Source organism: Oncorhynchus kisutch, linkage group LG21 (assembly GCF_002021735.2).
Source record: "Oncorhynchus kisutch isolate 150728-3 linkage group LG21, Okis_V2, whole genome shotgun sequence".
NCBI lineage: Eukaryota > Metazoa > Chordata > Actinopteri > Salmoniformes > Salmonidae > Oncorhynchus > Oncorhynchus kisutch.
The window spans coordinates 17,072,296-17,098,923 of record NC_034194.2 but is presented as its reverse complement, the minus strand read 5'-3'; the positions used below and the strand labels follow the sequence as shown (position 1 = coordinate 17,098,923).

The 26,628-nt window shown below is 40.9% G+C and overlaps 6 protein-coding genes and 1 pseudogene across 6 annotated transcripts; 6 read left to right on the top strand and 1 right to left on the bottom strand.

Moving 5' to 3' along the window:
- Positions 1–117: 117 nt before the first annotated feature.
- On the top strand, positions 118–2,245 carry hsdl1 (hydroxysteroid dehydrogenase like 1). Its single transcript, XM_020455450.2, has 4 exons — positions 118–612; positions 716–1,161; positions 1,329–1,538; positions 1,663–2,245. The coding sequence occupies exons 1-4, from the start codon at positions 393–395 to the stop codon at positions 1,732–1,734; spliced, it is 948 nt and encodes a 315-aa protein (XP_020311039.1). The 5' UTR covers positions 118–392; the 3' UTR covers positions 1,735–2,245.
- Positions 2,246–2,799: 554 nt separating this feature from the next.
- On the top strand, positions 2,800–4,934 carry gja11 (gap junction protein, alpha 11). The gene is made up of 2 exons (XM_020455352.2): positions 2,800–2,892; positions 3,733–4,934. Exon 2 carries the CDS (start codon positions 3,754–3,756, stop codon positions 4,648–4,650), a length of 897 nt encoding a protein of 298 aa, XP_020310941.1. The 5' UTR covers positions 2,800–2,892; positions 3,733–3,753; the 3' UTR covers positions 4,651–4,934.
- A 277-nt stretch (positions 4,935–5,211) lies between these two features.
- Positions 5,212–7,281, top strand: gja13.1 (gap junction protein alpha 13.1). The gene is made up of 2 exons (XM_020455238.2): positions 5,212–5,306; positions 5,927–7,281. Exon 2 carries the CDS (start codon positions 5,950–5,952, stop codon positions 6,823–6,825), a length of 876 nt encoding a protein of 291 aa, XP_020310827.1. The 5' UTR covers positions 5,212–5,306; positions 5,927–5,949; the 3' UTR covers positions 6,826–7,281.
- A 1,167-nt stretch (positions 7,282–8,448) lies between these two features.
- Positions 8,449–11,325, top strand: LOC109866541 (gap junction Cx32.2 protein-like). Its single transcript, XM_020455257.2, has 2 exons — positions 8,449–8,586; positions 10,079–11,325. The coding sequence occupies exon 2, from the start codon at positions 10,099–10,101 to the stop codon at positions 10,840–10,842; it is 744 nt and encodes a 247-aa protein (XP_020310846.1). The 5' UTR covers positions 8,449–8,586; positions 10,079–10,098; the 3' UTR covers positions 10,843–11,325.
- Positions 11,326–16,217: 4,892 nt separating this feature from the next.
- Positions 16,218–16,916, bottom strand: LOC109866193 (gap junction Cx32.2 protein-like; annotated as a pseudogene).
- A 1,344-nt stretch (positions 16,917–18,260) lies between these two features.
- On the top strand, positions 18,261–19,664 carry LOC109866192 (gap junction Cx32.2 protein-like). The gene is made up of 2 exons (XM_031800155.1): positions 18,261–18,273; positions 18,711–19,664. The coding sequence occupies exons 1-2, from the start codon at positions 18,261–18,263 to the stop codon at positions 19,532–19,534; spliced, it is 837 nt and encodes a 278-aa protein (XP_031656015.1). The 3' UTR covers positions 19,535–19,664.
- Positions 19,665–20,110: 446 nt separating this feature from the next.
- On the top strand, positions 20,111–25,816 carry LOC109866297 (gap junction alpha-1 protein). The gene is made up of 2 exons (XM_020454886.2): positions 20,111–20,689; positions 23,043–25,816. The coding sequence occupies exon 2, from the start codon at positions 23,056–23,058 to the stop codon at positions 24,205–24,207; it is 1,152 nt and encodes a 383-aa protein (XP_020310475.1). The 5' UTR covers positions 20,111–20,689; positions 23,043–23,055; the 3' UTR covers positions 24,208–25,816.
- The last annotated feature ends 812 nt before the right edge of the window (positions 25,817–26,628 follow it).

The following is a 26,628-nucleotide window of genomic DNA, read 5'->3' as shown; positions in this document are numbered from 1 at the left end:
GAATTTTTTATGAAGTTAATATTGACAATGATGATATGCAATAAATTACAGCTACTACTTGTAAAAGGTTTCAGACGTTATGCTTGTTACTGTGCCTTTAAATCCCGTTCCTGTTTTAGGTGTCACATGGTCCCCATGTTTACAGTCCCTTCCGGGAAAGGAGCGTCTGTCAAAAGCCAAACTAGCTCAAGATTGCACCTGTCAGAACTGCTATTTACCTAGATGGCATAATACGAGACAAAATTGTCCTAAGTATCAAGTCAAGTATATAATCAGAAAAGCGTTAGCTGGCTTATTGACGAACATAAGTAGTACAGATTGGCTAGGATTGGAAACCATTGTCTGTAGTTTAAAAAAAAGTTTAGCTAGCTAAATACCAACCCGTGACTGCTATGGCTGCTGTTGACAGTTTTGAGCTTTTGTACAAAGAAATTGCTCGGTCATGCAATTCATGTGTGGAAACCCTAGCCGTTGTGGGTGCTCTGTATACAGCCAGCAAAGCTGTTATCCTCGTGCGGGACTGCTACAGCTTTGTCAGGGTGCATTTCCTTCCTCGACTGATGCCAAGCACGCGCCTTGGCCGCCGTTTTGGTGAATGGGCTGTCATTTATGGTAAGGTAAATGCAATAGAATAGACAGAGAATAATTCCACAGTTCACATAAAGGGTTTTTATGTTGTGGTTCTCATCATGTCTTCTATGCCCATGTATTGCAGGTGCTTCAGAGGCCATAGGGAAAGCCTATGCAGAGGAGCTTGCCAGGCAGGGCATCTGCATCATCCTGATAAGCCAAGAGGGTGCCAGTGTCAGTGACACAGCCAAGGCCATATCTGAGACTCACAGAGTGGATACAATGGTGCTTGTGGCAGACTTCAGTCAGGGCCATGCAGCTTGCAAGCCTGTCAAAGATGCATTGCGGGACAAAGACATAGGCTTTTTAGTTAACTGTGTGGATGACTCCCTTCGCAACTCGCCAAACTTTACTGGCCTGTCTGAAGACCTGTTATGGGACGTAATCAACAGAAATATTGCTGCCACCACACTGATGACGCGCCTGGTTCTACCTGGCATGGTAGAGAGGAGACGTGGAGCAGTAGTGAACATCTCTTCTGGGGCATGTTATAGACCCTCTCCAAGCAAAGCTGCTCTCTCTGCGTCTACGGTCAGATTCTACACACACACATACACACCTAATAGGGTGTGTGTGTGTGTGTGTGTGTGTGTGTGTGTGTGTGTGTGTGTGTGTGATCCTAATGACCTTCATGTTTGTAAATGCGTTGTGGCCTACTGTTGTACTGAAATGGCTGTGATTCTTCTCTTTTTTCTCAGGCTTACCTTGACAACTTTTCACGTGCTCTGCACCATGAATATGGTCGTCAGGGAGTCTTTGTGCAAAGTCTGGTACCTTTCCAAGTGGCGCCCCATGGAGCATCAGCAGGCGGGTGGCTAATACCGCAGTCAGACGTGTATGCCCGTCATGCCATCTCCACCCTGGGCATCTCACACAGAACCACAGGCTATTGGCCTCATACACTGCAGGTACACAGATCAGTGCTGATTTAAAATGGGTCTTGGTAGAGTAGAGGGATAGACATTTAGTAGCCATAGTCCATTTTAAACTATAGACTAACCATGACTCTCTTGTTGGTGTTCTCTTTTCCAGTTTCGACTTGTGCAGTCAATGCCCGAATGGATTTGGGTCTTGGGGTCACGTATGCTCACAAGCTCATGCTGAAAGTTCTCCAGAAACAGAACTCCAGCCACTGAACTCATGACAACAAAGTTATGCCTTGCTGGTAGTCATACAGTCATCATACAGATGATATTACACTAGTGAGTGAATTAGTTTGTGTAATGATTGTATCTTGAATTGCATAACAAAATGATATTTATTCATAGTTTATAATAATACTAAAGAATCTCCAGGAGTGTAGTGCCCAAATTATGTTGATGACATCTGTGAAATGCACAGATATGGGAGGTGATGGAGATATTTTTTTGCAGTGATTTGAGGTTTATTTGACCAACAGTGATCACTGAGGTGTTTAACTGGCATTCCTATGTAAAGAGTTGTTTTGGTACAACTGACAGTATACTTGAGAATAGATTTTGAAATGGGTTCTTTTTTATTTAGTGATGTGCTGTGATTATAAATATTGGTGATATGATTGCAGAAACAACTTGTGTGCTCGTGAATGACTTTTCATCTAAAATGTATCTCAATAAAGATGGTCCTTACTAGATAACTATTTGTTGATGTACTTGATCAGGGTTTCATTTTTGAACATAACATATATATGTTTTTAACAACAAAGATAGTTTTGTAAATCATTTCTATTTAGAAAGATCAACCATCTTGACATATGTAATATTATTTAGAAAAAATGTGGTCAGTCATTGTCTGTAATCCTCACAAGGACATGTGAAGTAAAGTCTGCTGTTAAAAACAAAACAATTGATGGAAGAATTGGAAAGTAACAACTGACAAAGAAATGGCAAAATGTCTAATTATTAGACACATAAAATGCACATTGTGTATGAAAATCAATATTTGATATGTAGTCAATTCAATCTTGTTGCAGGTTGGCAATGTCTCACTTTTTCTTTTTTTTAAAGCGTAATTTCTCGGATATTGGCATACCCTGCCTCTATGTTTGGTATACAGTAGATATCATATGAACCTAAATTATCATTTTATGGTTTCACCTTGGGCAACAACACTACCACAGGTCATTGAATGGTGTCATGACTAAGAGGTGGGATATGTAGTCTTTGCTGTGGTTTGGATGGTGCCTCCATAAGAGGGGAAGGTTGAGAGGATTCTCGGCTTCACTCTGACATCACCCTCCTGAGAGACTGAGAGCTCCAAACTTTCTGCAAGTCTTGTCCGTTGGTAAGTTGAAAAAGCAAGCAATTGACTTATGATTATTACACAATCAAATACCAGGTTTGTGCAAATTGCATTCATGACATTAGAAAGTGAGATGTAATGGTCTCTTCTTTTATTACGAAAATGCAAAGGTCTCTTAAAATAGTTAAGTGCATTGCCTCTGATTGGTAATACTATACTAGACAGTCATAATGCATGGACAGTGAGGTTAATCAATTGAAATTTACATTAAAGGGATATTTTGTAAGGGTTGATGAGATTTGCTGACCATGACTAAAAAGTAATGACATAGCCTATAATTATAGTATTTATGACGTGAACATACCTGTTTAACAATACTTAGACTACGCTTACATCTTTGAGGAAAAACTATCTGCAGTGAGAAGTTTTTCCTCAGAAAATGTTGATCGGCAAAGATTCCATTTTGTGTATGTGTTCAGTAAATGACCCTGAATTAAATTGTGGCACAGGAAACTGTAATGGAAAGGCAGGAAATAATTGTAATGTCTTGTGCCTCCTGCATAAAGCAATCAATGTTTGGGGGTTTAACAAGGTCAGGTCCTTGGTTCCCACCAGATTGCAAAGGTCTGTTATTGTAATGGCTCCTGATATCTGGGCCTCATGGGCCTTCACTTATCAATGTACTCAATGGTTCAAATTAACCGATAAAGAAGGTTCTTGATTGACAAATCATTGTTACATTTTAATTAGTACAGTTTACTTCATGCTGTTATGAGATCTATTCATTCTCTAAAACATTGCTTAAAACATTAAAAACATTTGACAGTTGTAGTCATAACAGTAATCCACCATGTGATAAATCAATGATATGTTTTTCCACAGCAAACTGTCTAACTGATCGAAATGGGTGAATGGGACTTGCTGGGCCGGCTGCTGGACAAAGTGCAGTCCCACTCCACGGTCATAGGGAAGATCTGGCTAACGGTCTTGTTTGTCTTCAGGATCCTGGTCCTTGGGTCCGGGGCAGAGAAGGTGTGGGGGGACGAGCAGTCAGACTTTGTCTGTAACACAGACCAGCCGGGATGTGAGAACGTCTGCTATGACCACGCCTTCCCCATCTCACACGTCCGTTTCTGGGTGCTTCAGATCATCTCCGTTTCCACCCCAACCCTGGTGTACCTAGGCCATGTCCTCCACATCATCCACGTAGAGAAGAAAGTCCGGGAGAAGATGAAGAAGCAAGCACAGGATGAGCAGGCCAATAACTTCCTGAAGAAGGGCTACAAAGTCCCCAAGTACAGCAACGACAATGGAAAGATTAACCTGCGTGGCCGTCTGTTACGCAGTTACGTACTGCACGTACTGGTGAAGATCCTTCTAGAGGTGGGGTTCATCGTGGGACAGTACTACCTGTATGGCTTCACCCTCCAGGCCCGCTTTATCTGTGCTCGCTTCCCCTGCCCTCACAAGGTGGACTGCTTCCTGTCCAGACCCACAGAGAAAACCGTCTTCATCTGGTTTATGCTGGTGGTAGCCTGTGTGTCTCTACTCCTCAACATCATTGAGCTCTTTTACCTGTTTGTTAAATCGGTCAAAGAGTGTCTGGACAGGCGGCAGGACTACACGGTGACCCCGGTCACCCCTGTCCTGGAGAGGAAGGCCTTTGAGAACAAAGACCAGATGATCCAGAACTGGGTCAATCTGGAGTTGGAGCTGCAGGGGAGGAAGCTGGGCAGTGGGGTGACGAAAAGTGTGGCTTCTGAGGAAAACACTGCTAACATGGGGGAAGTCCACATCTAAGGTGTCAGCTTTTGTACACATTCTTTTTCACAAAGCCTGCTTGTAATGTTGACTCAATGATTCGCATGCCAGTCTACAGCCATATATATTTCTCCTAAACATTAAGTAACATATTCATCATGTTTTTATGTGATAAAGGATTCACGTTTGAGCTGTCTAATATAAATATGTTTCTTTCTAAATATTTCTTTGGGATTTTGTATTATTGGTTGTGACATTGCATGTATATGTAGATGTCATTCATATAACACTATAATCTTGATTTAATAAATAATGATTTTATAAGGAAATTATTCTGGCTCGTATTGTGTTTGGTTTGAATGTTTCGGACACCATGATGCCTATTTTAGGAACAACTCCGGGCTCTGTGTTATCAATTCATAACAATACAAAATTATTTCTTTAGATGTGTTCCTATGAAGTCTGTTGAGTGCATGTTTCTTATTGTTGTGGGTGTGTATCTTTCTGTCAGTCATTATATATCGCTCTTCCTGTTAGTCCTTTACAGGTTAACTTTTAAAATTGAATTAGATGATTATGACAACGTGACGGGGAACCTGACGCAATCCTTACCACCATCCTCCAAAACTCAAGGTTCAACTCATGTTAGTGATCAGTTGGTCTAAGAGGTATATTCTCCATAGAGTCAGGACCAGGTAGGAGGCAACTTTTTTCACTTCACATTTTCCTATCCTTTGAGTCATTTTTTAAAGAAAAACAAGTAGTAGTTTGTTCTGTAATTCTTTTGGATCGAATTCATTTTTATTTAAGTTATTATAGTAGTAGACTGTTCAGTACGTAATGTGTTTGGGGTGTACTGATTACCATGCAATATCATAAAATATGAACATATTATTAATAGTAAATAAGGCATACATCAACTTTTCCTCATAATCAATACATACTAGACATGAACTATGATCTAGCCTGTCATGTGCGTTTTTGTTGCTTTTCATTGTGTGCCTAACTGCTTACATTTTAAGTTTATTTTTGAACGAGGGTTATCTTTCAATACAGAAGGGTTATTACATACAATGTTGTAATATATATATATATATATATTAATATATATATATATATATATTGTATTGTCTTAATGATAGAGGGATATCAGTTTTAGGAACTTGGTCTTGATGCCATTGTGTGCGTGCCCCAAAAATCAAATGAATGATTAAGGATAACAAGAGAAGTGGAAAACATTGACAACCTGACTCATTGATAAGATGGGCCTTCTCCTGTCAAATGAATTACCTGGTTATTTTCTTCTCCTCTTCAGAAAGCCATTGAACATCAGCAAACATGGGAGACTGGGGTTTTCTTTCCACGTTACTGGACAAGGTGCAGTCCCACTCAACGGTCATTGGAAAGATATGGATGAGTGTCCTGTTCCTGTTCAGAATCATGGTTCTGGGTGCTGGAGCGGAGAGCGTGTGGGGTGATGAACAATCTGGTTTCATATGCAATACGCAACAACCTGGTTGTGAAAATGTCTGCTACGACTGGATCTTCCCCATATCACACATCCGTTTCTGGGTCATGCAGATCATCTTCATCTCCACTCCAACTCTTCTGTACCTGGGCCATGCCATGCATGTCATCAGCCAGGAGAACAAGCTGAGAGCCATACTGCACAGCCAAGAAGATAATGGCACGTTGAAGAAGCCCAAATACACAGATGAAGCAGGGAAGGTCAGAATTAGGGGAGATTTGTTGGGCAGTTACATGACCCAGCTATTCTTTAAGATCATTCTAGAGATCGCTTTTATTGTTGGCCAGTACTACCTGTATGGGTTTGTCATGGTTCCCATGTTCCCTTGCTCCAAATCTCCCTGTCCCTATACTGTAGAATGCTATATGTCTCGTCCCACAGAGAAGACCATCTTCATCATCTTCATGCTGGTGGTAGCCTGTGTGTCTCTGGCTCTGAATGTGATTGAGGTGTTCTATCTGCTTTACACAAGAGTGAGATGTGGCGGCTCCAAGGGGCGCACTCATCGCACTACGTCAGCAGCGAACCCCGCCACCCTCCACTCCTCTGGGTGGTCTGGTCGCGTGGATAATGAGATGGACCCACTGAGACAGAATAAGATGAACCTGGGGTTTGAGAGTGGGCAGAGTTTAGGGGGTAGTCTGGATGGAGCCACACAAGAGAAAAGGTTGCTAGGTGCCCACTAAGACACTTGAAAGTTAATTAGCCATGACTGTATCTTGATCTTTTGTATTGTTGAAAATCTGAATGAATACACTACCTGTTTTGCTTTCTTATGTTTATTGATTTAAACGCAGTGCACTAGTAGTTAGTGTATTTTATGTATTGATGTTGAATGTTTACTGTTCAATTGTGAGTGTTTACTGTTCAACCTTGAATAGAAATGCAATTCAGTTATTATATCCCAATGGTTCTATGTAACATTTTCTGTTATAGGAAGCTTTGGGATTTTGTAAATGTATTTCCCCAGTCAGATGAATTCGTGGATACTATTTCTATGTCTCCATGTCCAGTATGAAGGAAGTTAGCCTGATGAATGTTAACAACTGAGATATTGTCTATCCTACAATACAATCTAGATATGCAGTGTTTCTTTTTTTGAAGGAATAAATCAAATATATTGTAAAAAAAATAATGTTTTAAATGTTTGTATTAATGGTGGTTGCATGAACCTTAGAGACTGAAAACTCATCAAACAATCACAGAAACATGTTACAATAATACACATGAATAGTTGAGTCTCTTAGGACAGCATTTATGGAAATATTGCTTTTAAATGAACATCACTGAAGAATAAGATCTTCATTTGATCACTATTTTCTTGCTGTAGTGTATTTAAGGTTTATCAGGGTAGCCTAGTGGTTAGAGCGTTGGACTAGTAACCGGAAGGTTGCGAGTTCAAACCCCCAAGCTGACAAGGTAGAAATCTGTCGTTCTGCCCCTGAACAGGCAGTTAACCCACTGTTCCCAGGCCGTCATTGAAAATAAGAATTTCTTCTTAACTGACTTGCCTGGTTAAATAAAGGTAAAATAAATAAATAAATAAAAAAAGGTTTATCAACCCTTACAAAAAATCCATTCATTATAATCCACCTAATAATTCACATTTCCTGTTGCTGCAGGATTATTTTCCTGCTGTAGTAAACTGGCTCAAATTAAGATCCTACATCTGTATGTCTCCCAACCCTCAAAATAAAGTGGCTTATTATTATACCAGAACTTTGCCAAAATACCAATCCAGATAAATGTTCTAGGAGTGCAAGACTGCATATGAAAATATTGCTATAGGCACAACTTGAAAATGATGAATGGCACATCCTCCAACCCTCACAATAAAGGGGCGTATAGCTATAGTATAATAAAATAAGTATCCTTATGTTTTGCCAGAACTCTATTAATGTCAATCAGGGAGAGCATTGTCAACAACAAAAATACAATTTCATACAGTATACTCTGAAAACTATCCAAGGAACAATACAATTTCATACAGTATACTCTGAAAACTATCCAAGGAACCCCCCCCCCCCCCCCCCAAAAAAACAAAAACAAATATTGATTTAAGATTTCATGAACTTATATTACCCTTTGACTACCTAGAACTGGACCACCCACATTGTCAATGAGAATCATTAGCAAAGGCTATGGCTTAGATTACAATGCCATTTCATGGTTATTACTGACTCATTTGGAAATACAAAATGACTCAACATTAAAATGTACCTTATCATTGTTTTGCCAATTATTAACTGGTACAATCATTCCCAGGAACACATAATTCTAAACAGAAGATGTATCATTTCCATGCACAACGTGTCAGCTCGCACGACAAGACAATTGTGTAATTCGACAAAACTGAATTTCAAGGTAAACTAGTAGCAGTACGTAGCATTTGAACATTTGCCACTTACAACTGGTGGATATTGTGTTCAGAAGGTGTCTGTATAAAGGTAAGACACATTTAATGAACTATTTTGTTGTTTTCCCTTTACATGAAAACACATAAGAATGCTAATCTAATATCACCAAAAGCAAAATGATTTCTGGATACGCTTGAACCATTGTAAGAGGGACAACCTAGGCTTAAACATATCTTTAATTAACCTAGAAACAAAAGTTTGAGTTTTTATTGAAATATTGATTTTGTGGTATTTGGGACATTTTACACTTACATACTTTGGGCATATCATACAAATAAATCGAAATAATTTGTTTAAAAAAAATTATGCTCAAAACAGAATGTACAGTTGGGCCCATCATTATTGGCACCCTTGATAAAGATGAGCAAGAAAAGGGAGTATGAAATACTGAGCTATATTGTATTCTCAAACAAATATAGAAATGATTTTATTCTATGACAATTGCTCAGAGAAAGAGATATACAGTAGTTTAGAGATTTAGATTAGAGATCACATTGGAAGGTATCTTAGACCGTTCCTCCATACAGAATCCAGATCCTTGATATCCTTCGTCTGTGCTTTTGGGATCCCCTCTTCAATTCAAACCACAGGTTTTCAACGGGGTTCAAGTCCGGAGGCTGAGATGATTTTGTTGTCAATGAACCATTTCTTTGTGGATTTTGATGTTTGCTTGAGGTTATTGTCTTGCTGGAAGATGCACTTTTGTCCGTTTTAGGTCTAAAATGTCCTGGTACTGGGTAAAGTTCATGATGCGTATGACCTTATTAACAATGGCCCCAGGACCAGTGGAAGTGAAAGCCCCATAACATCAAATATGTTGGTGGTGGATCTTTGATGTTATGGGGCTATTTTGCCTTCCACTGGTCATTGGGCCCTTTACCAAGCACCAGGACATGTTTAGTGCCATTATCCTCGCAAGGTGAGGTATTGAAAGCTATTGAAAACAGGGTTGCCAGTCATTTTGACCAGTATCTTTTATCACATTTTTTAAATGACTTGTTTAAACAAAATCTCTGAGCAATTCAATTAGTATAAAATAATATTACAGTATACTGTAGCTTAGCATTTGTATTATTTATTTTATAGAGTGTGCATTTATCAAGGGTACCAATAATGTTGGGTCTGACTGTAATGTACTGTATATATATAAAGAAAAACATTATATATTTTCCTATTGAAAAACTAAATTATAATGTCTGATGCTCAAATATTATACATCAGATTTTGACTTAGAATACACTTAATCTCTTGATAACAGACAGCATGTGGAATCTTTCCATTTAGGCAATGTGTTTTATAGCTTACTTTACTCAAAGAAATAGCCTTAGCATCCCATAAGCAGCTGGTGTTCTTCTCTCCGTAACACAGACTGCTCTCTGTTCATCCACTCTGGTATTTTTTTCATTCATTCTCATCATAGATTTCCAATCATTTGTCAGAGTGTTGCCAATAGTGTAACTGAACCTTTCTCTTTGTTTTCCCAAACATATACATTTATGGGTTTTTTTCTACGTCTTTCTAGCCAGAGCTATCAGCAAAAAAATGGGAGAGTGGGGATTCCTGTCGTCGCTGCTGGACAAGGTGCAGTCGCACTTCACGGTCATTGGAAAGGTTTGGATGACCGTCCTGTTTATCTTCAGGATCATGGTCCTCGGAGCAGGGGCGGAGAAGGTGTGGGGCGATGAGCAGTCCAATATGATTTGCAATACCAAACAGCCCGGCTGTAAGAACGTGTGCTATGACCACGCCTTCCCCATCTCCCACATCCGCTTCTGGGTCCTTCAGATCATCTTCGTCTCCACCCCAACGTTGGTGTACCTGGGACATGTCATGCACGTCATCCACAAGGAGAACAAACTGAGGCAATGGCTGAGTCAGGCAGGCAATGAGATGGGGAAAATGCCTAAGTATTCTGATGAGAAGGGTCATGTCAAAATCAAAGGTGAATTGCTGGCTAGTTACACAGTCAATATATTATTCAGGATTCTGCTTGAGATAGCGTTTATAGTGGGTCAGTATTACTTGTATGGGTTTATTCTGGACCCCAAAATTGAATGCAGCAGAGCTCCCTGTCCGTTCACTGTAGAATGTTTCATGTCACGACCAACAGAGAAGACCATCTTCATCATCTTCATGCTGGTGGTGGCTTGCGTATCTCTGCTGCTGAATGTGGTGGAGATATTTTATTTGATATGCTCTAAGTGTGGCTCTGGCTCAAGAAGACGAGCCCAAAAAGTCCCAGCCATCGCAATGCACAGCTGTCTGGATGGGGGCAGTACTGCCTGAAATCATTGATCACCACTCAGCTATTCAGTGGCAGAGAAAGGATGACACGGAAACTGTTCAGTCCTAAAATAATGCAGTGTCTAAAAAATATTGTTAGGCTTGGCTTGATTCTAGAAGAATAGGTAAATACGATGCAGTAGGTGTAACAGGACTGAAACTTTGAGCTTGATTTGTTGTCCTCTGGTAAACCAAGCCAACATGTTGTATTTGTTCATGGTGAGCACTAGAAGGAAATCAAATGCAATGCAACCTAATTTTCAGCAGTCTTGTCGCTCCTCAGTGAGATGGTCCTCGAATTGGCTTTTTGTGATCATGTGATCATCTTAATATAATGTGATTCATCATACATTGTTTGGGTTATTGAAACCACACTGACCGAAGTGACCAAAACAAAATTATTTGTGACTTTCAATATTTGTAAATATGTCAGTTTGATTTTTGTATTTATTTTATGTGGTTGTAAATAAAATGTAAAAAATGTGAGCTTTGCCTAGAGTGTATTTTATGTTATAAGGTGAGGAAAACATTTAAATAACTATAAACAGGTGACTGGTGTGATGTTTTATACCATAATATTTTCTCCTGTCAATATACTCTATGCACAGCATATAAAAAAGTAAATTGTGCAGCAAAACTAGACTATGATGTGTATACTGTATCACTGATTTGATTGGCTGTAAATATAGCATAGTCTTCTTCGGTCAAGAGGTGCAACAAAATCTTCATGGTGATAATGGACTATAGCAAATGTGTGTGCAATGAGGCTGTAGACTACACGCAGTATGTATATCTGCAGGAATGTACAGTTTATTACAAGTCAATTATGGTTTAATTTTATAAGACGCAAGTATAAGTACCTCATCTGTTAGATTTTCAATACAAGTGAGTCATCTACTGTCTGTACTATTCAGTGAAAGTTTGCTTGAGAGTCGGGAGATGATGTGGAAACCGGCCACCAGGGGCAACAGTGAGCGCTGTTACCTTCAAGTAGATTACGGATTTGCAAGGGCATTGGGGATGGTGGATCGGTGTACACATCTGCCTCTGATTCCAATGGTTGCAAGTTGAAAGCCAGCGATAGAAAGATGTTTTTGAGATTTTTGTTTTAAGCCTATCCCAAACCTTAACCCTTACCTTAACCATTCGGCTTTAATTCCTAACCTTTAGGAATTAATGCCTAAACTTCACATTAAACACTTAGAAATGTTACATTTTCAACAACTTCAATATTTTACATTTGAGAAACCTGGACGAACGTTTAATTCTAACATGAGACTGTGAGAGCTAGTTGCATAAAGCACAATGAACTCCAGATTAATCTTTTACACCTGCCGTGCTGCATGGGTAAATCTACTCAAACTCTGAATTACACAATAATTCATAATTGTTAACAAAAAGAACGAGCGATACAAACACAGGGCACATAGTGTTGAACTTGAGGGTGCTACTAGGATATAAGACTATGATGAAAATAAGCTACTGGGTCATACCACGATACAGGAATAGATCTCAATAAATACTGGGAATAAATTAAAACTGTGATAGGATCTGAGGCTCTGAATGCACACTTTAAATAAACCCGCCGGCCTGTACATGAGGCTGCCTCTCATTAAACCTCCCGCTCAAGCTCAGTAGCTTAATGTGACAAATATGTATGGTCATATTGTTGATGTTTTATTTAGTTTGTTATTACATTTTTTGGCCCCTCTCTATCGTGTACCTGGGCCCCTAGTCCCATGTCACAGGCATCTGGGGAAAAAAACAGTTTTGTGTTTGTCTTTCTCTGCCACCTCCACCTGGTTGAAGCCACTCAACAGCTCCAGCGTGGGGAACCAGCAGGTGCCACTCAGTGCATCCAGGATTCTTCAATTCTTGGGAGTGGGTAAGCATCTCATCTCGTTGTAGCATTCATTCTCCTGTAATCCATCCACATCTTTATTGAGCCACCCTTCTTCATAACAATGACTATAGGTGAGGAATACGGACTGCAAGTCTCCCTGATAATCTTCTGCTCTAACAGCAGTTTGATGTGAGCCTTGACCTTCTTCTACTGACTTGGTGGAAAACATCTGTACCTCTGACATACTGGAACATCATCCATGTGAGGAATCTCATGTTCTATCAGGTCAGTGTATCCTACATCTCCATCCATCCCCTTTAGCAAAAACATCAGAGTACTTATGCAGTAAACCCCTGACCTGTTCTTCCTGAGATGGACTCAATTTGTGAAACTGTAGTTCACCTGTTTTGAAATGGATGGTTTATCTGGTTTTGAACACAACTGAATATGTTCTATGAATACAGTAGACCTACTCTCATCAGGAATATCTGTAAACATAACCTCTGTTTCTGAACTGCTAAACACCACCTCTGCTGACTGGGTGGAAGCTAAATGCATACCTGGTTCCAGATACACATTCTCTACCCCCACATTCATAACTGGCCAGTTTCTTGAGATATAAAGGCACTGGTCATTAAGATACCCGCTGGTAAGTCACCTTCCTCTAGTGTCAAAGGTTCTCATAGTACTGGTGCCCCTGGGCTCAGCCCAACCTGGCAGTCAGTGGCTGAGACCAACTTCATAGTGGGATTAAAATGTGTGCAGGGGAGAGAAGATTTACAAACTTGTTGTCCTGTTTGTCCTAGGCTCAACATACCTCTAAGGCCTGCCTAAATGTGGCTTCACACTGGTATCTGATGCCGCTTGAGAATGCTGAAATAATTTTGAATTACATTCATTCCCACTAGTCCTGGAACCTCCCCTTTTCTCTCCCTGGTATCTGGGTCCATCGAGTCCTTGACCACAAGAATTCTATAAGGACCAACGCTGGAGTCGAGAAGCAGGTACGGGGAGTCAACATTTAATTAGGAACAGACATGGAACAAGACAGGAACAGCATCAGCACACGGATATACAAAGACAGACAACAATCAATGCAGCAGAAGGGAACAGGGGAGGTAATAAACAGGTGATTGAGTCCAGGTGAATCCGATAAATCCCTGATGCTCGTGACGAGGGAAGCAGGTGTGCGTAATGATGGTGGCAGGAGTGCGTAATGCCGGGGAGCCCGGCGCCCTCGTGTGCCCGGGGGGGGGGGAGAGTGGGAGCAGGCATGACAGAATTCCCTGTTTCGGCCTCCCGAAATGGGTAGCAGTCTAAGGCATTGTATTGCAGTGTTTGAGGCGTCACTACAGACCCGGGTTCGATGTTGCAGTCGGCCGCGACCGGGAGACCCATAATGCGGAGCACAATTGGCCCAGCTTCGTCCGGTTTAGGGGAGGGGTTGGCCGCCTGGGATGTCCTTGTCCCATTGCGCTCTAGCAACTCCTTGTGGCGGGCCAGGCACATGTATGTTGACACGGACGCCAGTTGTATACAGTTTTTTCCGACACGTTGGTGTGGCTGGCTTCCGGGTTAAGTGAGCAGTGTGTCAGTTTTCCACAACCGACACGTGGCCCTCGGCCGAGCTGGCATGGTTTGGCTCCTGCCCCCTTGCTAGGTTGGGGTTCACATTCTGGTTACAACACCTGGCTATGTGGCTAGAACATTAACATTTGAAACAAATTGGTTGGTTAGCCACTTCATCCACAAGTGTTTTATGATGAGTTTGAACAGCTTCAAGTAGCTGTACTAGTATTGGGTATGTCTGATTCATAACCAATGTGGTTTCACAATCAACTGGATTCCACACCTCATGATGTGATTTAGATTTTCCCTGAGAAGTTCCCTTGTTAACCCAGTGAAGGGCTGTACATCTATGGAAGATGGGTTAGGGCTTTGTCTAATCATTTTCTTTCAGTCTCTACATAATGCTTTATCTTTGACATTTTCAGGAAATACATTTCTGAGTGTATTATACTCATCTTCAAAGGTCTTGGGATCACAGCCAGCTAAACTCCAACCTACTCTCTGGGTTAGAACAAACACTAGAAGGTCTGTATTTTATCTCTTGTTTATTTAACTAGGCAAGCCAGTTAAGAACAAATTCTTATTTCACAAAGATGGCCTACCGGGGAACAGTGGGTTAACAGCCTTGTTCAGGGGCAGAATTATATATTTTTACCTTGTCAGCTCAGGGATTTGATATAGCAACCTTTCAGTTACTGGCCCAATACTCTAACCACTAGGCTACCTGTCACCCTTCCAAATCAAAAAAAGAAAAAGAAATCCACCGACTGGGTAGCTGTGATATAACGCGAACACCTTTTACATCCTCGACCCACTCATGAGTTATTACATTGCTAGAGGGTGGCCCACTAAAGATCTTCCAACATTTGATTTTGTACGGTTGATCACTTTTACCGTTGCTGTGGCCTCAGTTGCTGCCAGGGCCGTAACTACATATGAGGACACCGATGTCTGGATCTCTGCAATCCCCCTCCAGCAAAAATCAATCGCGGTCTCAACTTGCTGTTGAGAGTTAAAACAGTAGAACACCGGTGCAATGTCTAAACTTGGTAATGCATCAACAGTTTTCCCATTGTTATATGTCACTCCCTGAGAGTCAGTCAATTAGCCCATGTTAACATTTACTTGATCGGTAGATTGGGCTCTGAATGCACACTTTCAATAGCCCCGCTGCCCTGGATATCTCGACCTCTTCTCAACAAACCTGCTGCTCACTTCCTCCGAGAACCATGCCTCTCTGTTGCGTGCAGGCTCAAGTTTGGCATGCTGCATCATGCGCAGCCATCTTAGTACCCGCGAGGGTACCTGTAACCCCTTCCCTTGCGCACTGCCACACATGTGTCCAGAGAAGTTGGCAGATGTATCTGTTGAAAAGGCACATTTTTATTAGAAAATGCACAGCACTATTTCATGATTCACAGAACAATCAAGAAACGCACAACAACAACAAATGAATTCAGTCACATTTTAATAATTTAGCAGACAGTCTTATCCAAAGCGAATTAAAGGATCATTTAGGGTTAAGTGCCTTGCTCAAATGCCCATAGGCAGATTTTTCACCTAGTCGACTAAGGGATTCAAACCAGCGACCTTTCAGTTACTTGCCCAACGCTATTAACCACTAGGCTACCTGCCGCTGTTAACCCAGATGTCGGTAGCCTATGCATCTAATCTCCTCTAACATTCCTAGACATATGAGATATTTAAGTCACAACTCAGCAATTTCTCATTATTCATTACAACATCCCAGTGTTGCCTGCATACGCATAAAAGGGTGTAACACAAATGTAACACAAATATCTATGCAATACATTCAATCAGTGTTACACAACAGAGTCAGAGATCACTGTTATGGTTGTGAGGTCTACACTGCATGGCTTTCATCAGCATGGGTATCTATACATGAGAAAACAAATTACGAAGACAGACAGTGATTCAACCGGACATCTAGCAAAATGCATCTTTATCAAACTGTGTTTGTCATACGCCCCTGCCTAACATTTGACCCAATCAGCTGGAACATCTCGACCACATTGAGGAGCAAAGAGACACAAGCCATCACCTGCAGGAAGATGATAAAGATAGTCTTCTCAGTGGGCCTTGACATGAAGCACTCTACACGGTCTCCTTTACATGGGTATCCACTGTATTTAATCTTACTGGGCAACACGAAGCCATACAGGGAACACTGACCCACTATGAATCCAACCTCAAATAGAATCTTTAAAAAACACATGGGACATGTTACTGACAAGCAAGGTCTCCTTTATGTGAACTTTCCCCTTGTCGTTAGTGTAATTCGTGGTGACTTCACACTTCATTTATTTCCTTTTGATTGTTGGTATCTTAGTTTGTTCTCCATGCGGATGACGTGTCTGACATGAGCCAGGTCAACGCGAGTGGTGGTGGAGATGAAGACGATCTGAAGGACCCAGAAGCAGATGTGGGAGATGGGGAAAGCCCGGTCTTAGCACAAACTCTTACAGCCCGATGAAAGTGTTTTGCAGACCATATAGGATTGTTCATTTCCCCATACTTTGTCGATCCCTGCCACCCGTACCAGCAGTCTAAACACAAACAGGACAGTCAGTCAAACTTTCCCGACAACCGTAGAGTGGGATTGTACTTTGTCCAACAGGGAGGCAAGAAAGGACCAGTCCTCCATGATTGAAGTTTGGCTAAATGGTCAAAGGGAAGATACAAAAAAAAACATGAAAACGTGATAATAATTGTGTTATTACAAATGTAGATAAAGTAGTTAGCCGATGTTCTATGTAACATGTTTTGCTGCCGCGTAAACTAAAGGATACAGTACCCGCTGAATACAACTGTTAAACCTAAGCAGCTTTCTCACCTCAGAGGTGAGCACCGTCTCCTCACACCAGTCATTTTCTACTGAACTCTCTAGATGAATTGGATTCTCTCCTCTTACAGTTTGACATCTGTTTGTATCATTATGATGTCAACACCGTCCACCCCCATACTCACTGACACCCTGCACGACTTTCATTCCTCTTTACAAATGTTTAAACCAAGGAAGGCGGAACTCATGCTCTTCCTCAGAACTGTCTTTTCAACTAAATATGTCATCATTGGCCAGTCAACACCCAATGTCTCATCCCTGTGAAGTAATCAAATGTCTGTAAATCCAAAAGGCCATGGTGGATTCATGGATGTTATCAAACACGATCCATGGTATTTGGTTCTTACCTACTGTAGAGAGTAGGCAACTGTACTTTCAAAGATGCCTAACATCAACAGATGCGTTTGCTCATGGAGGATCTCAGCTGTGTACAGTCATTTCAAGTACTGACACAAACATTCAGATAAGACAAACATCCGGTAAGAATCATTAACTTTCTGCAGACAACACAGTCAGAGAGGGTTGAATGACTCCACAGAGTGTGTTTGGATCTCACATGTTTAGATCTTCTTTGTGCTGAAGTTAACATGAGGTGAGGGTGGAGGATCATCCACTTTTCAAGGTGTCCATTGTTGCATGGGTCAAATCCGTAAGTGAAGTCTGATTGGTGTAAACGTGTGTCAAGGTGTGGGTGTAGCTGGTGCATTGGAATTCAGGCACAGGAGAGCAGAGATGAGTGGACAAGACACTTTACTGAGGCAATATATTAATAGAACGCAACCGCGTTACAAAAACAAATGCCCTCAGAACAGGTGAGGCATCACTGAGTACAAAAATAACAAGGTACAAAGTACAGGCTGTCAAAAAGCACGGGTTTAAAATAGAACCCGGCGCAAACCAGCCGGAAGAGTGCCAACCTGACAATAAACAATTACACACACAGACATGGGGGGAACAGAGGGTTAAATACATGACATGTAATGAGGGAATGAATACCAGGTGTGTGGGAAAACAAGACAAAACAAAAGGAAAATGAAAGGTGGATCGGCTATGGCTAGAAGACCGGTGACGTCGAACAGCGAACGCCGCCCGAACAAGGAGAGGGACCGACTTCGGCGGAAGTCGTGACAAAGTGTGACAACAAGCATGCAGTGTGACTGTGAGTCAGGCTGACCAAACCCATCAGGTTTATAAGAATGGACTACCCTTTCAGTTTTTCAATATCCTAATCCATGGGCACAAGCATTATTCCTCGCCTCCGGCTTGTTGATGAAAATGTATTTCTGACCTGAGCAACAAAACTGGTGAGTAAATCCGTTTTGTACAAACTGAGGATAATACAGTATCTCATGTAAATGTAGATATCAATAGAAATATACAGTAAACGATCATAGATTTTGATTAGAAATTATTTTAACTTAATTTTAAAATAGTCCTATGAAACTAATGTACTTCTCCAGTCGGGTTGACAGCTCACTAGTCTACTATCAAAGTCGAAGTATAATCTTAGTAGGATTTCACTATTTCTCTATGAAGGGATTCCTGAATAAAATGTAATTAGACTACTCCTTTTCTTATTCCATAGATACTAATAAGCCGCAATTTGGGGACTGGTCATATCTTTTAAATTACTGGACAAGGTGCAGTCCCACTCAACAGTGATTGGGAAGATATGGATAAGTGTCCTGTTTAGCTTCAGGATCCTGGTTCTGGTTGCTGGAGCCAACAGTGTGTGGGGCGACGAACAGTCTGATTTCTACTGCAACAACGAAGAACCTGGTTGTGAAAATGTCTGCTACGACTGGATCTTCCCCATATCACACATCCGTTTCTGGGTCATGCAGATCATCTTCATCTCCACTCCAACTCTTCTGTACCTGGGCCATGTCATGCATGTCATCAGCCAGGAGAACAAGCTGAGAGCCATACTGCACAGCCAAGAAGATAATGGCACGTTGAAGAAGCCCAAATACACAGATGACAGGGGGAAAATCAAAATCAAGGGAATACTGCTGCGTAGCTACATGACCCAATTGCTCTTTAAGATAGTGTTAGAGCTCGCTTTTATTGCGGGACAGTACTACTTATACGGGTTTGTCATGAAATCCTTCTTCCAATGTCAACAAGAGCCCTGTTCCAAACTGGATGCTGAATGCTTCATGTGCCGTCCTACAGAGAAGACCATTTTCATAATATTCATGCTTGTTGTGGCCAGTGTGTCTCTGCTTTTGAATGTGGTCGAGGTGTTTTATTTGATTTTCACCAGAGTAAAATGTGGAGCCAAGAAACAGTGCCCACTGCATATCAACTCATCTGAGAACACAGCCACCCTCTACAACCCAGAATCAGCATGGCACGGTAACATGGATGGACATAAAGATCACTCACTCATTACTACACAGAGTCCAGAGCGAAGCTGAACTGTTGGAGGAAGAGAAGAACACGTGTTAGGCTTCTAATAGATTTCACTTGATGGCGCTCTGCTCTGTGAAGTGGCATACTGTAATGAGTGGCCTACAAGAAATATAAAAAGTGTACAGTTACATTCCAGTGAATTGAGTATGTGTTTGTTCATATTACAGTTAATTTCTATGCTGACAGTGTGATGACAAATGTTTGGCAAGCTATGTATACTGTAAACGGAAATGAGAAAAACACCACACAGCCACTCATTCCCAGAGCATACACTAGATGGCAGCATAAACTTGGTGATTGAGATGACGTGGACAGCACTGCTGATCTGCAGTATAGGATATGTGTTATAGTCTTATCTATAGGTCTAGATCTTTGTACATAAACACACGCAACACAAGTTACCTTTCATGACACTTTCGGTCCGTCATTTTTATTGAACCTTTATTTAACAAGGCAAGTCAGTTAAGAACAAATTATTATTTACAATTAAGGCCTACCAAAAGGCAAAAGGCCTCCTGCCACAATGGAGGGGCTGGGATTAGAAATACATTACATATAAACATAGGACAAAACGCAAGAGAGACAACACAACACTACGTAAAGGGAGACATAGGACAACAACATAGCGTGGCTTAAGAAATTATGAAAAACAAGATTATCAAACATGTTTTGATCTACATGCGATTAATATGATTTATTTTAACACATTAAAACATAGCCTATTCCACAACTAGGCTACTCGTTGACAGGTTTGCCCACAGGACCTAATATAGAACGCTTTAGTATAGGCTGTAGACTTGATCTTGGTAAACTCATACTGGTCTGAAAAAGGTGCTATTAATCTTTGTTAAAAAAAAGGTTCATTTTTCTATTGCACAATTACATTTCAGTAGAAGAAAAGTACAGAAACCGAGCGTAGGGATATCTAAGTCTTGACGTAGGGGTCAGGTGACTGACTCCAAACTTTTCTCTCCATCGTTTATTTTTTTTCTCTCTCCCCCAGCCCGTATGTGGACTGTTATAAGCAAGGAAAGTTTGACAAGTCAGTCTCAGATTCTCCGTGGTCCCAAACTTGGATTTCAAGATAGCGGTGACTGTTTTCAAGAAGTGACGGAGAAAGTCCCTAAGGGCTCTCTTCTGACTTCTCAGTAACTTTCCAGGTAAGCTTTGCGCTATATCAACTGCTATTATTGACATGAAGAGGTAAAAATTCGTATCTATATATATTTTTGTCACTGTCAGAAGTTATGATGAGACACTAATTTGCGCTCAGAATCCAGACACACTGTGCCAAATCCAGACGCATTGTATTTCTATATATTTCTATCTGCTATAGTATGGTCCATAATATATTCTTTATAAAACATTTCATTTTTTCTGTGTTTAACAATGAAAAGTTTAAATGATCCATCTGTTTCTTTTGCTGTTTTATTTTGACCAATTTCGTCTGTTTAGTGCTTTTAAAATAAACGAGTAACCCGAGGCAAATTACTCAAAGCAGCATGGAATGATTTTTTTTTTTACAAGCTTTATAGAGGACTTTAACTGAACAGTATATAAACTGTAAACTGGGGATTGATTTGTTTTAAAACCAGCTACATCGTAACCAAGCATATTGACATGCTTCATTGATATTTTCCCCTTGGCCTTATAGAATATCCTCGTGAAGTGTGATCAAGTTGGGCGACTCAGATCTTTAAAGGTCTTCCTTGCATCTCGAGAGCACAGTTCCAATCTAAGGGAATCTTGAAGTTGAGCTGATGTGCTTACAACCTTACACATTTCTTTATTCGCCCAACTTCTCGTTACATTGCCGTAATAACATAAATTCAAGATCAGAGATCTCAGGGGGATGATGGCATCAGTGGGTTTCTTACTGTAGACCAGCAATGTCTACATGGACCTGTTTTTATTATTATTCAAGTTTCCAAATGGTACTGTGATATTAAATAGGCCTATAAACGACTCAGTGAAACATTTATTTTTATTTTTTATCATGGTACCATCATTGTTGAGTAAGAAGCAGTCCTTGGTTATTTTTCACTATACTGTAGGCATCCTGCACAGTATGCAGTACAGTATTAGCTAAATGAAGCCATGCTGTTGGTACACCCTTCAACAGATGGCTTCTCCTCATCCATGGTTGTTTATTGTGCAGTCATTCCAGGGACTTTTTATGTTTACTGACATCTTTCAGAATCTTTATTCGGATGGTACTCACGTTTACGAACTTGATTCCCATCTGACGTGCAGTGTCATTAGTATCATTAAGAATTGGGTCTTTGTAGCCGAGCTAGGCAGGTCACTAATATGCATACAATGAACTGGGGCCCTGTGCTCTAGACTCCGAGGCTCAGAGAGAGCGTGTTCCAGACACTCCCCAGCAGAAGAGCTGTTGGTCCCCAGTCTTAGGCTTGCACTGAGAGCAGAGAGCTACAGTATCGTGCCTTAGTCCACTGTCCACTTCCTTCATAGGCTGCACAGGTAGAGTTTCTACCAGATTTTGGGAATGATATCTACTGAGGATGGATAGTTAGTGAGGATAAAAATGACACATCTATTATGAAGATCGTGTAGTTATTTTCTCCGCTGACTAGTAAATGCATGTGTTATGTGCGGAACAGTAACTGTGTCTAAAACTGCCATACATTTCTTTGAGACTGGGGGGTATTTGCATAGCAATCCTTAGATTACACAGTACGGCACAATTTAACATGGACAAATGCTGACATACACGCTATTTGACATCTTTTAATTTGGTCAGCGTCTCTTATTTCGACGTTGTTTCATGTTTATTACAGTTGTTAACAAACGATGGTTTGCTGAGAAACAGGCCCCCAGCGCATGTTTTCATACCCTGCCGATGAAGGGGAAACAAATGTCTGCGCTTGTGTTTCACCAATCTGGGCCCTATCATCTACGATTACACTGTTCACTTACTCAGTATTTTAAGAAGTTCCATCAACACTGGTAGGACCACACAATGTGATTCTCCTCTCATGACTTCCAATAGGAAGACAATAGCCTTTAAATTGGCTTTCTGGGTTGACGATTCATTAAGCATAGTGAAAGGTGGTCGTTGACATTGGTCTTGTTCAGGTCTTTTCTGGCAATTGGATTTGTTCTGTGCGTCACTACAGCCATCGCAAGACTCCTAGTTGTTACACATTTTCCTCAAGCATTGAGATTTATTTGACACATTGACTCTGTACCGGTACCCCCTGTATATAGCCCCGCTGTTGTTATTTACTTCTGCTTTTTAATTCTTTGTTTTTCTTACCTCTTACTTAAAAACATTTTTTTTTTGTGTGTGGTATTTTCTTAAAACTGCATCATTGGTTCAGGGCTTGTAAGTAAGCATTTCACTGTATTCGGCGCATGTGACAAACACAATGTGATTTGATCCGATTCACAAATGTAACTTGAGATATAGTGCTATATAACCATGTTTACTGTATATAGGAATATGTTTGAACACTTACAATATATTGATTATTTTCTGTCTGATTGCAGCTAAAACTCCATCATGGGTGACTGGAGTGCTTTGGGGAGGCTACTGGACAAGGTTCAGGCTTACTCCACAGCTGGAGGGAAGGTGTGGCTCTCTGTCCTCTTCATCTTCAGGATCCTGGTGCTGGGAACCGCTGTGGAGTCTGCCTGGGGGGACGAGCAGTCCGCCTTCAAGTGCAACACCCAGCAACCTGGTTGTGAGAATGTGTGTTATGACAAATCTTTTCCTATATCACATGTACGGTTCTGGGTGCTACAGATTATCTTTGTCTCGACGCCGACTCTTCTCTACCTTGCCCATGTGTTCTACCTGTTGCGAATAGAGCAGAAGATTAACCGCAAAGAGGAAGGGCTGAAAACCATCCAGAACGACGGAGGCGATGTGGACGTACCTCTGAAGAAGATTGAGTTAAAAAAGCTCAAGCATGGGCTGGAGGAGCATGGGAAGGTTAAGATGAAGGGAGCCCTCTTGAGAACCTACATCGTCAGCATTTTCTTTAAGTCCATCTTTGAGGTGGGCTTCCTGGTCATACAGTGGTACATTTACGGCTTCAGCTTGGCCGCTGTCTACACCTGTGAGAGGTCCCCCTGCCCCCACAGAGTAGACTGTTTCCTCTCCAGACCCACTGAGAAAACCGTCTTCATCATCTTCATGCTGGTGGTCTCTCTGGTCTCCCTGGTTCTGAATGTCATTGAGCTCTTCTACGTGACGTTCAAGAGGATCAAAGACCGCGTGAAGGGGAAACAACCGCCCGTCCACTACCCTGGCACTGGGACATTAAGCCCCACCCCCAAGGATCTGTCCACCACTAAGTATGCCTACTATAATGGCTGTTCCTCTCCCACTGCCCCCTTGTCACCCATGTCACCCCCGGGGTACAAGCTGGCCACTGGGGAGAGAACCAACTCTGTTCGCAACTACAACAAGCAAGCCAACGAGCAAAACTGGGCCAACTACAGCACGGAGCAGAACCGCCTGGGCCATAATGGCAGCACCATCTCCAACTCCCATGCACAGGCCTTTGACTTCCCTGACGACACCCAGGAGAGTAAGAAACTGACCCCAGGGCACGAGCTGCAGCCGTTGGCCCTGATGGACCCCAGGCCCTGCAGTCGAGCCAGCAGTCGCATGAGCAGTCGGCCAAGGCCAGACGATCTAGATGTCTAGCCCCTCACCAGCCCCCCCTGTCGGTGGCCTTGGTGCCAGAGAACAGAGAGTACAAGGGGGGCGGGGCGGGCAGGGCGGGGCATAGCCCATTCACTGTCCTAACTAGAGAGTCAATAAAGAGACATTAAAATACTTACACTGTTGGAGGTACTATACATTTATTGATGACTTTGAAACTAGTGGAGCTAACAAGCTTTAACAACAAAAACATCTAGTGGGCATGTGACCCTGTTCCGATAACTGTGCCCACGTTTCACTTTAGAAGAATATGCCTTGGCGATGTATTAGTTATCATTATATGGCCTCACACAGTTACATTCCATTTAGAAAGATTGCACTTCAATATAATAGCAATGTGTCTTTTTCCATGCTTTGCAAGTAGTTTGAAAACATTGGGCTTGTATGTCTCCGTCACACTCGTCTTCTGTCTGACTTCCAAGTCGGTCTTGTGAAACAGGATTGTAAGAAGGATGCTCAGTTTCATGAATTAATATTTATTTATTAGTAACAGTACATCCACCACTAGATAAAAATGTACTACTATCCATACAAATGATATAAAGTCACTACACCCACCTGCATATTTATTGATAATAATAAAAAATGATTAATAGAATACAATTTTCTCAACAAATAAGAGGTTGCTTTTATTATCGTGGACTGTCATTTCCTGATAAACTTTGAATTTATGTGGGTTGTTTTATTTGATACTTGTTGTTTTGGGCTTTGTGGGTAAGAGGTTGCTTTCAGACTGTGGACTCAAGTTGTTGGAAGAGAAATACAGAGCAACAGTTTCTTATTGCTACATTTGGGTCTCGAAGCATCTTTGAAAGACAGCCTTTATTTTTGTTCTCATTTTAAAGTGTACGTCTGCTTTTTCTTTTCTTTCCTGTAGGATGGTAGAGGAGGGCAGTAGAATGATAATTTGTATTTTACCTTTTTTTTTTAACTCAATGTAATCATTGCTGCTTGAGAGACAGATTTTTAGTACTGTAATTCAAGCTAACTGTTTCACCAATGTGAGTTTTTAGAAGACTGCTTATAGAGCTAGACTAATATTTAGTCAAATATATTAAAAGGTATATGCCAATGTAGCTCCACAACTACCAAACACTTGTAGATGGGATTTCAATTGGACATTTTCATGTTTTCTGTGTTTTTTTCTTCTCTCCCAATTCTGCATCATGGTATTTCGGTACGTCTACAGAGAGTTTCATGGGTTATTCAGCTGCGATGGTGTTTGCACTGAGATCTTGACTACGGTGTAATATGAGGCAAAAAAAAAGGGGGCAAGTGTTTTCTGATATCTAAGTTACTAATTCATGTTACTACACCAGGCAGAAATCACTACAGTACATACATTCAGACAGGGCTTGTTTTTGTGACCGCTGGTTTCAATGATCTCAAAAGGCTAAAGCAAAGGGCCTCCATTCAGAATACAAGACACACTTCGGTGTACATTTGTTTAATAATGGGGTCAGATAATGTCATTCCATGGAAATCCACTGTTGTACAGTGTGTAAGTGCATGAGAGCAAGAAACAAAAAACTCATTAATTATATCTGTGAAAGGCAATTTTAACCAATAAAGATTTTTTCTTTCTTTACAAGTCTGTCATCATATGCACCTCATTCTGCCTTTCCTCTTCTTGATTCAGTCTATGTCTATAGTCCAGACTCATTGGGCCACCAGAACCTAAGTGCCTTAAAAATAGGTATTAAATAGATATCATGGTTAAAATATACATTTGTCATGTGTTGAGACAACAGTAGCCTTTCTTCTATCATAGGTAACAACCCCCCCCCCCACACACACACACACACAAATAATCATATATGAGATCCCCTGCTCGATATTAAGAGAATGATAAGTACTATGTAGTATATGTAGTGAAAATGCCTTGGAGACTTTGAAAACTTCATAATATGCAAAGACTCAGCACTTTTTTCTGTTATCCAAGTTTCCTATTTAACCTTTCCACAAAGCTAAATAAAACCACATGTTTGGATCCAGTCTGCAGACCACATGTGGCTGGAGCCGAATAGAAAAGCTCGACTTTCATCCAATGCTAATTAATCTACATTTTTAATTTAACAATGACTTTTTATCAGGACTTTTAAACAAGATGTCACTGTAAGACACAAAAACAGTTGAAACACACCATTTAAAAGAAAAATATTTATTACATAACGTATTTACATAACAGTAGATACCAATTAAGAACTGTTGCCAGAGTTTGAAAAGTAACAGAGCAGCAGTTTACTCAATTAAGATAAAGTTATCTTAAATGTGTTTCAACCATCTGTATTCTCTGTTTAAAAGCAAATGCATTACTGTTGAGTACTAAATGGCAGAAATAGTTCAAACGTAAAACAAAATTAGCAAAACTAAATCACAGCATTTTCACATTTCAAACAGTAG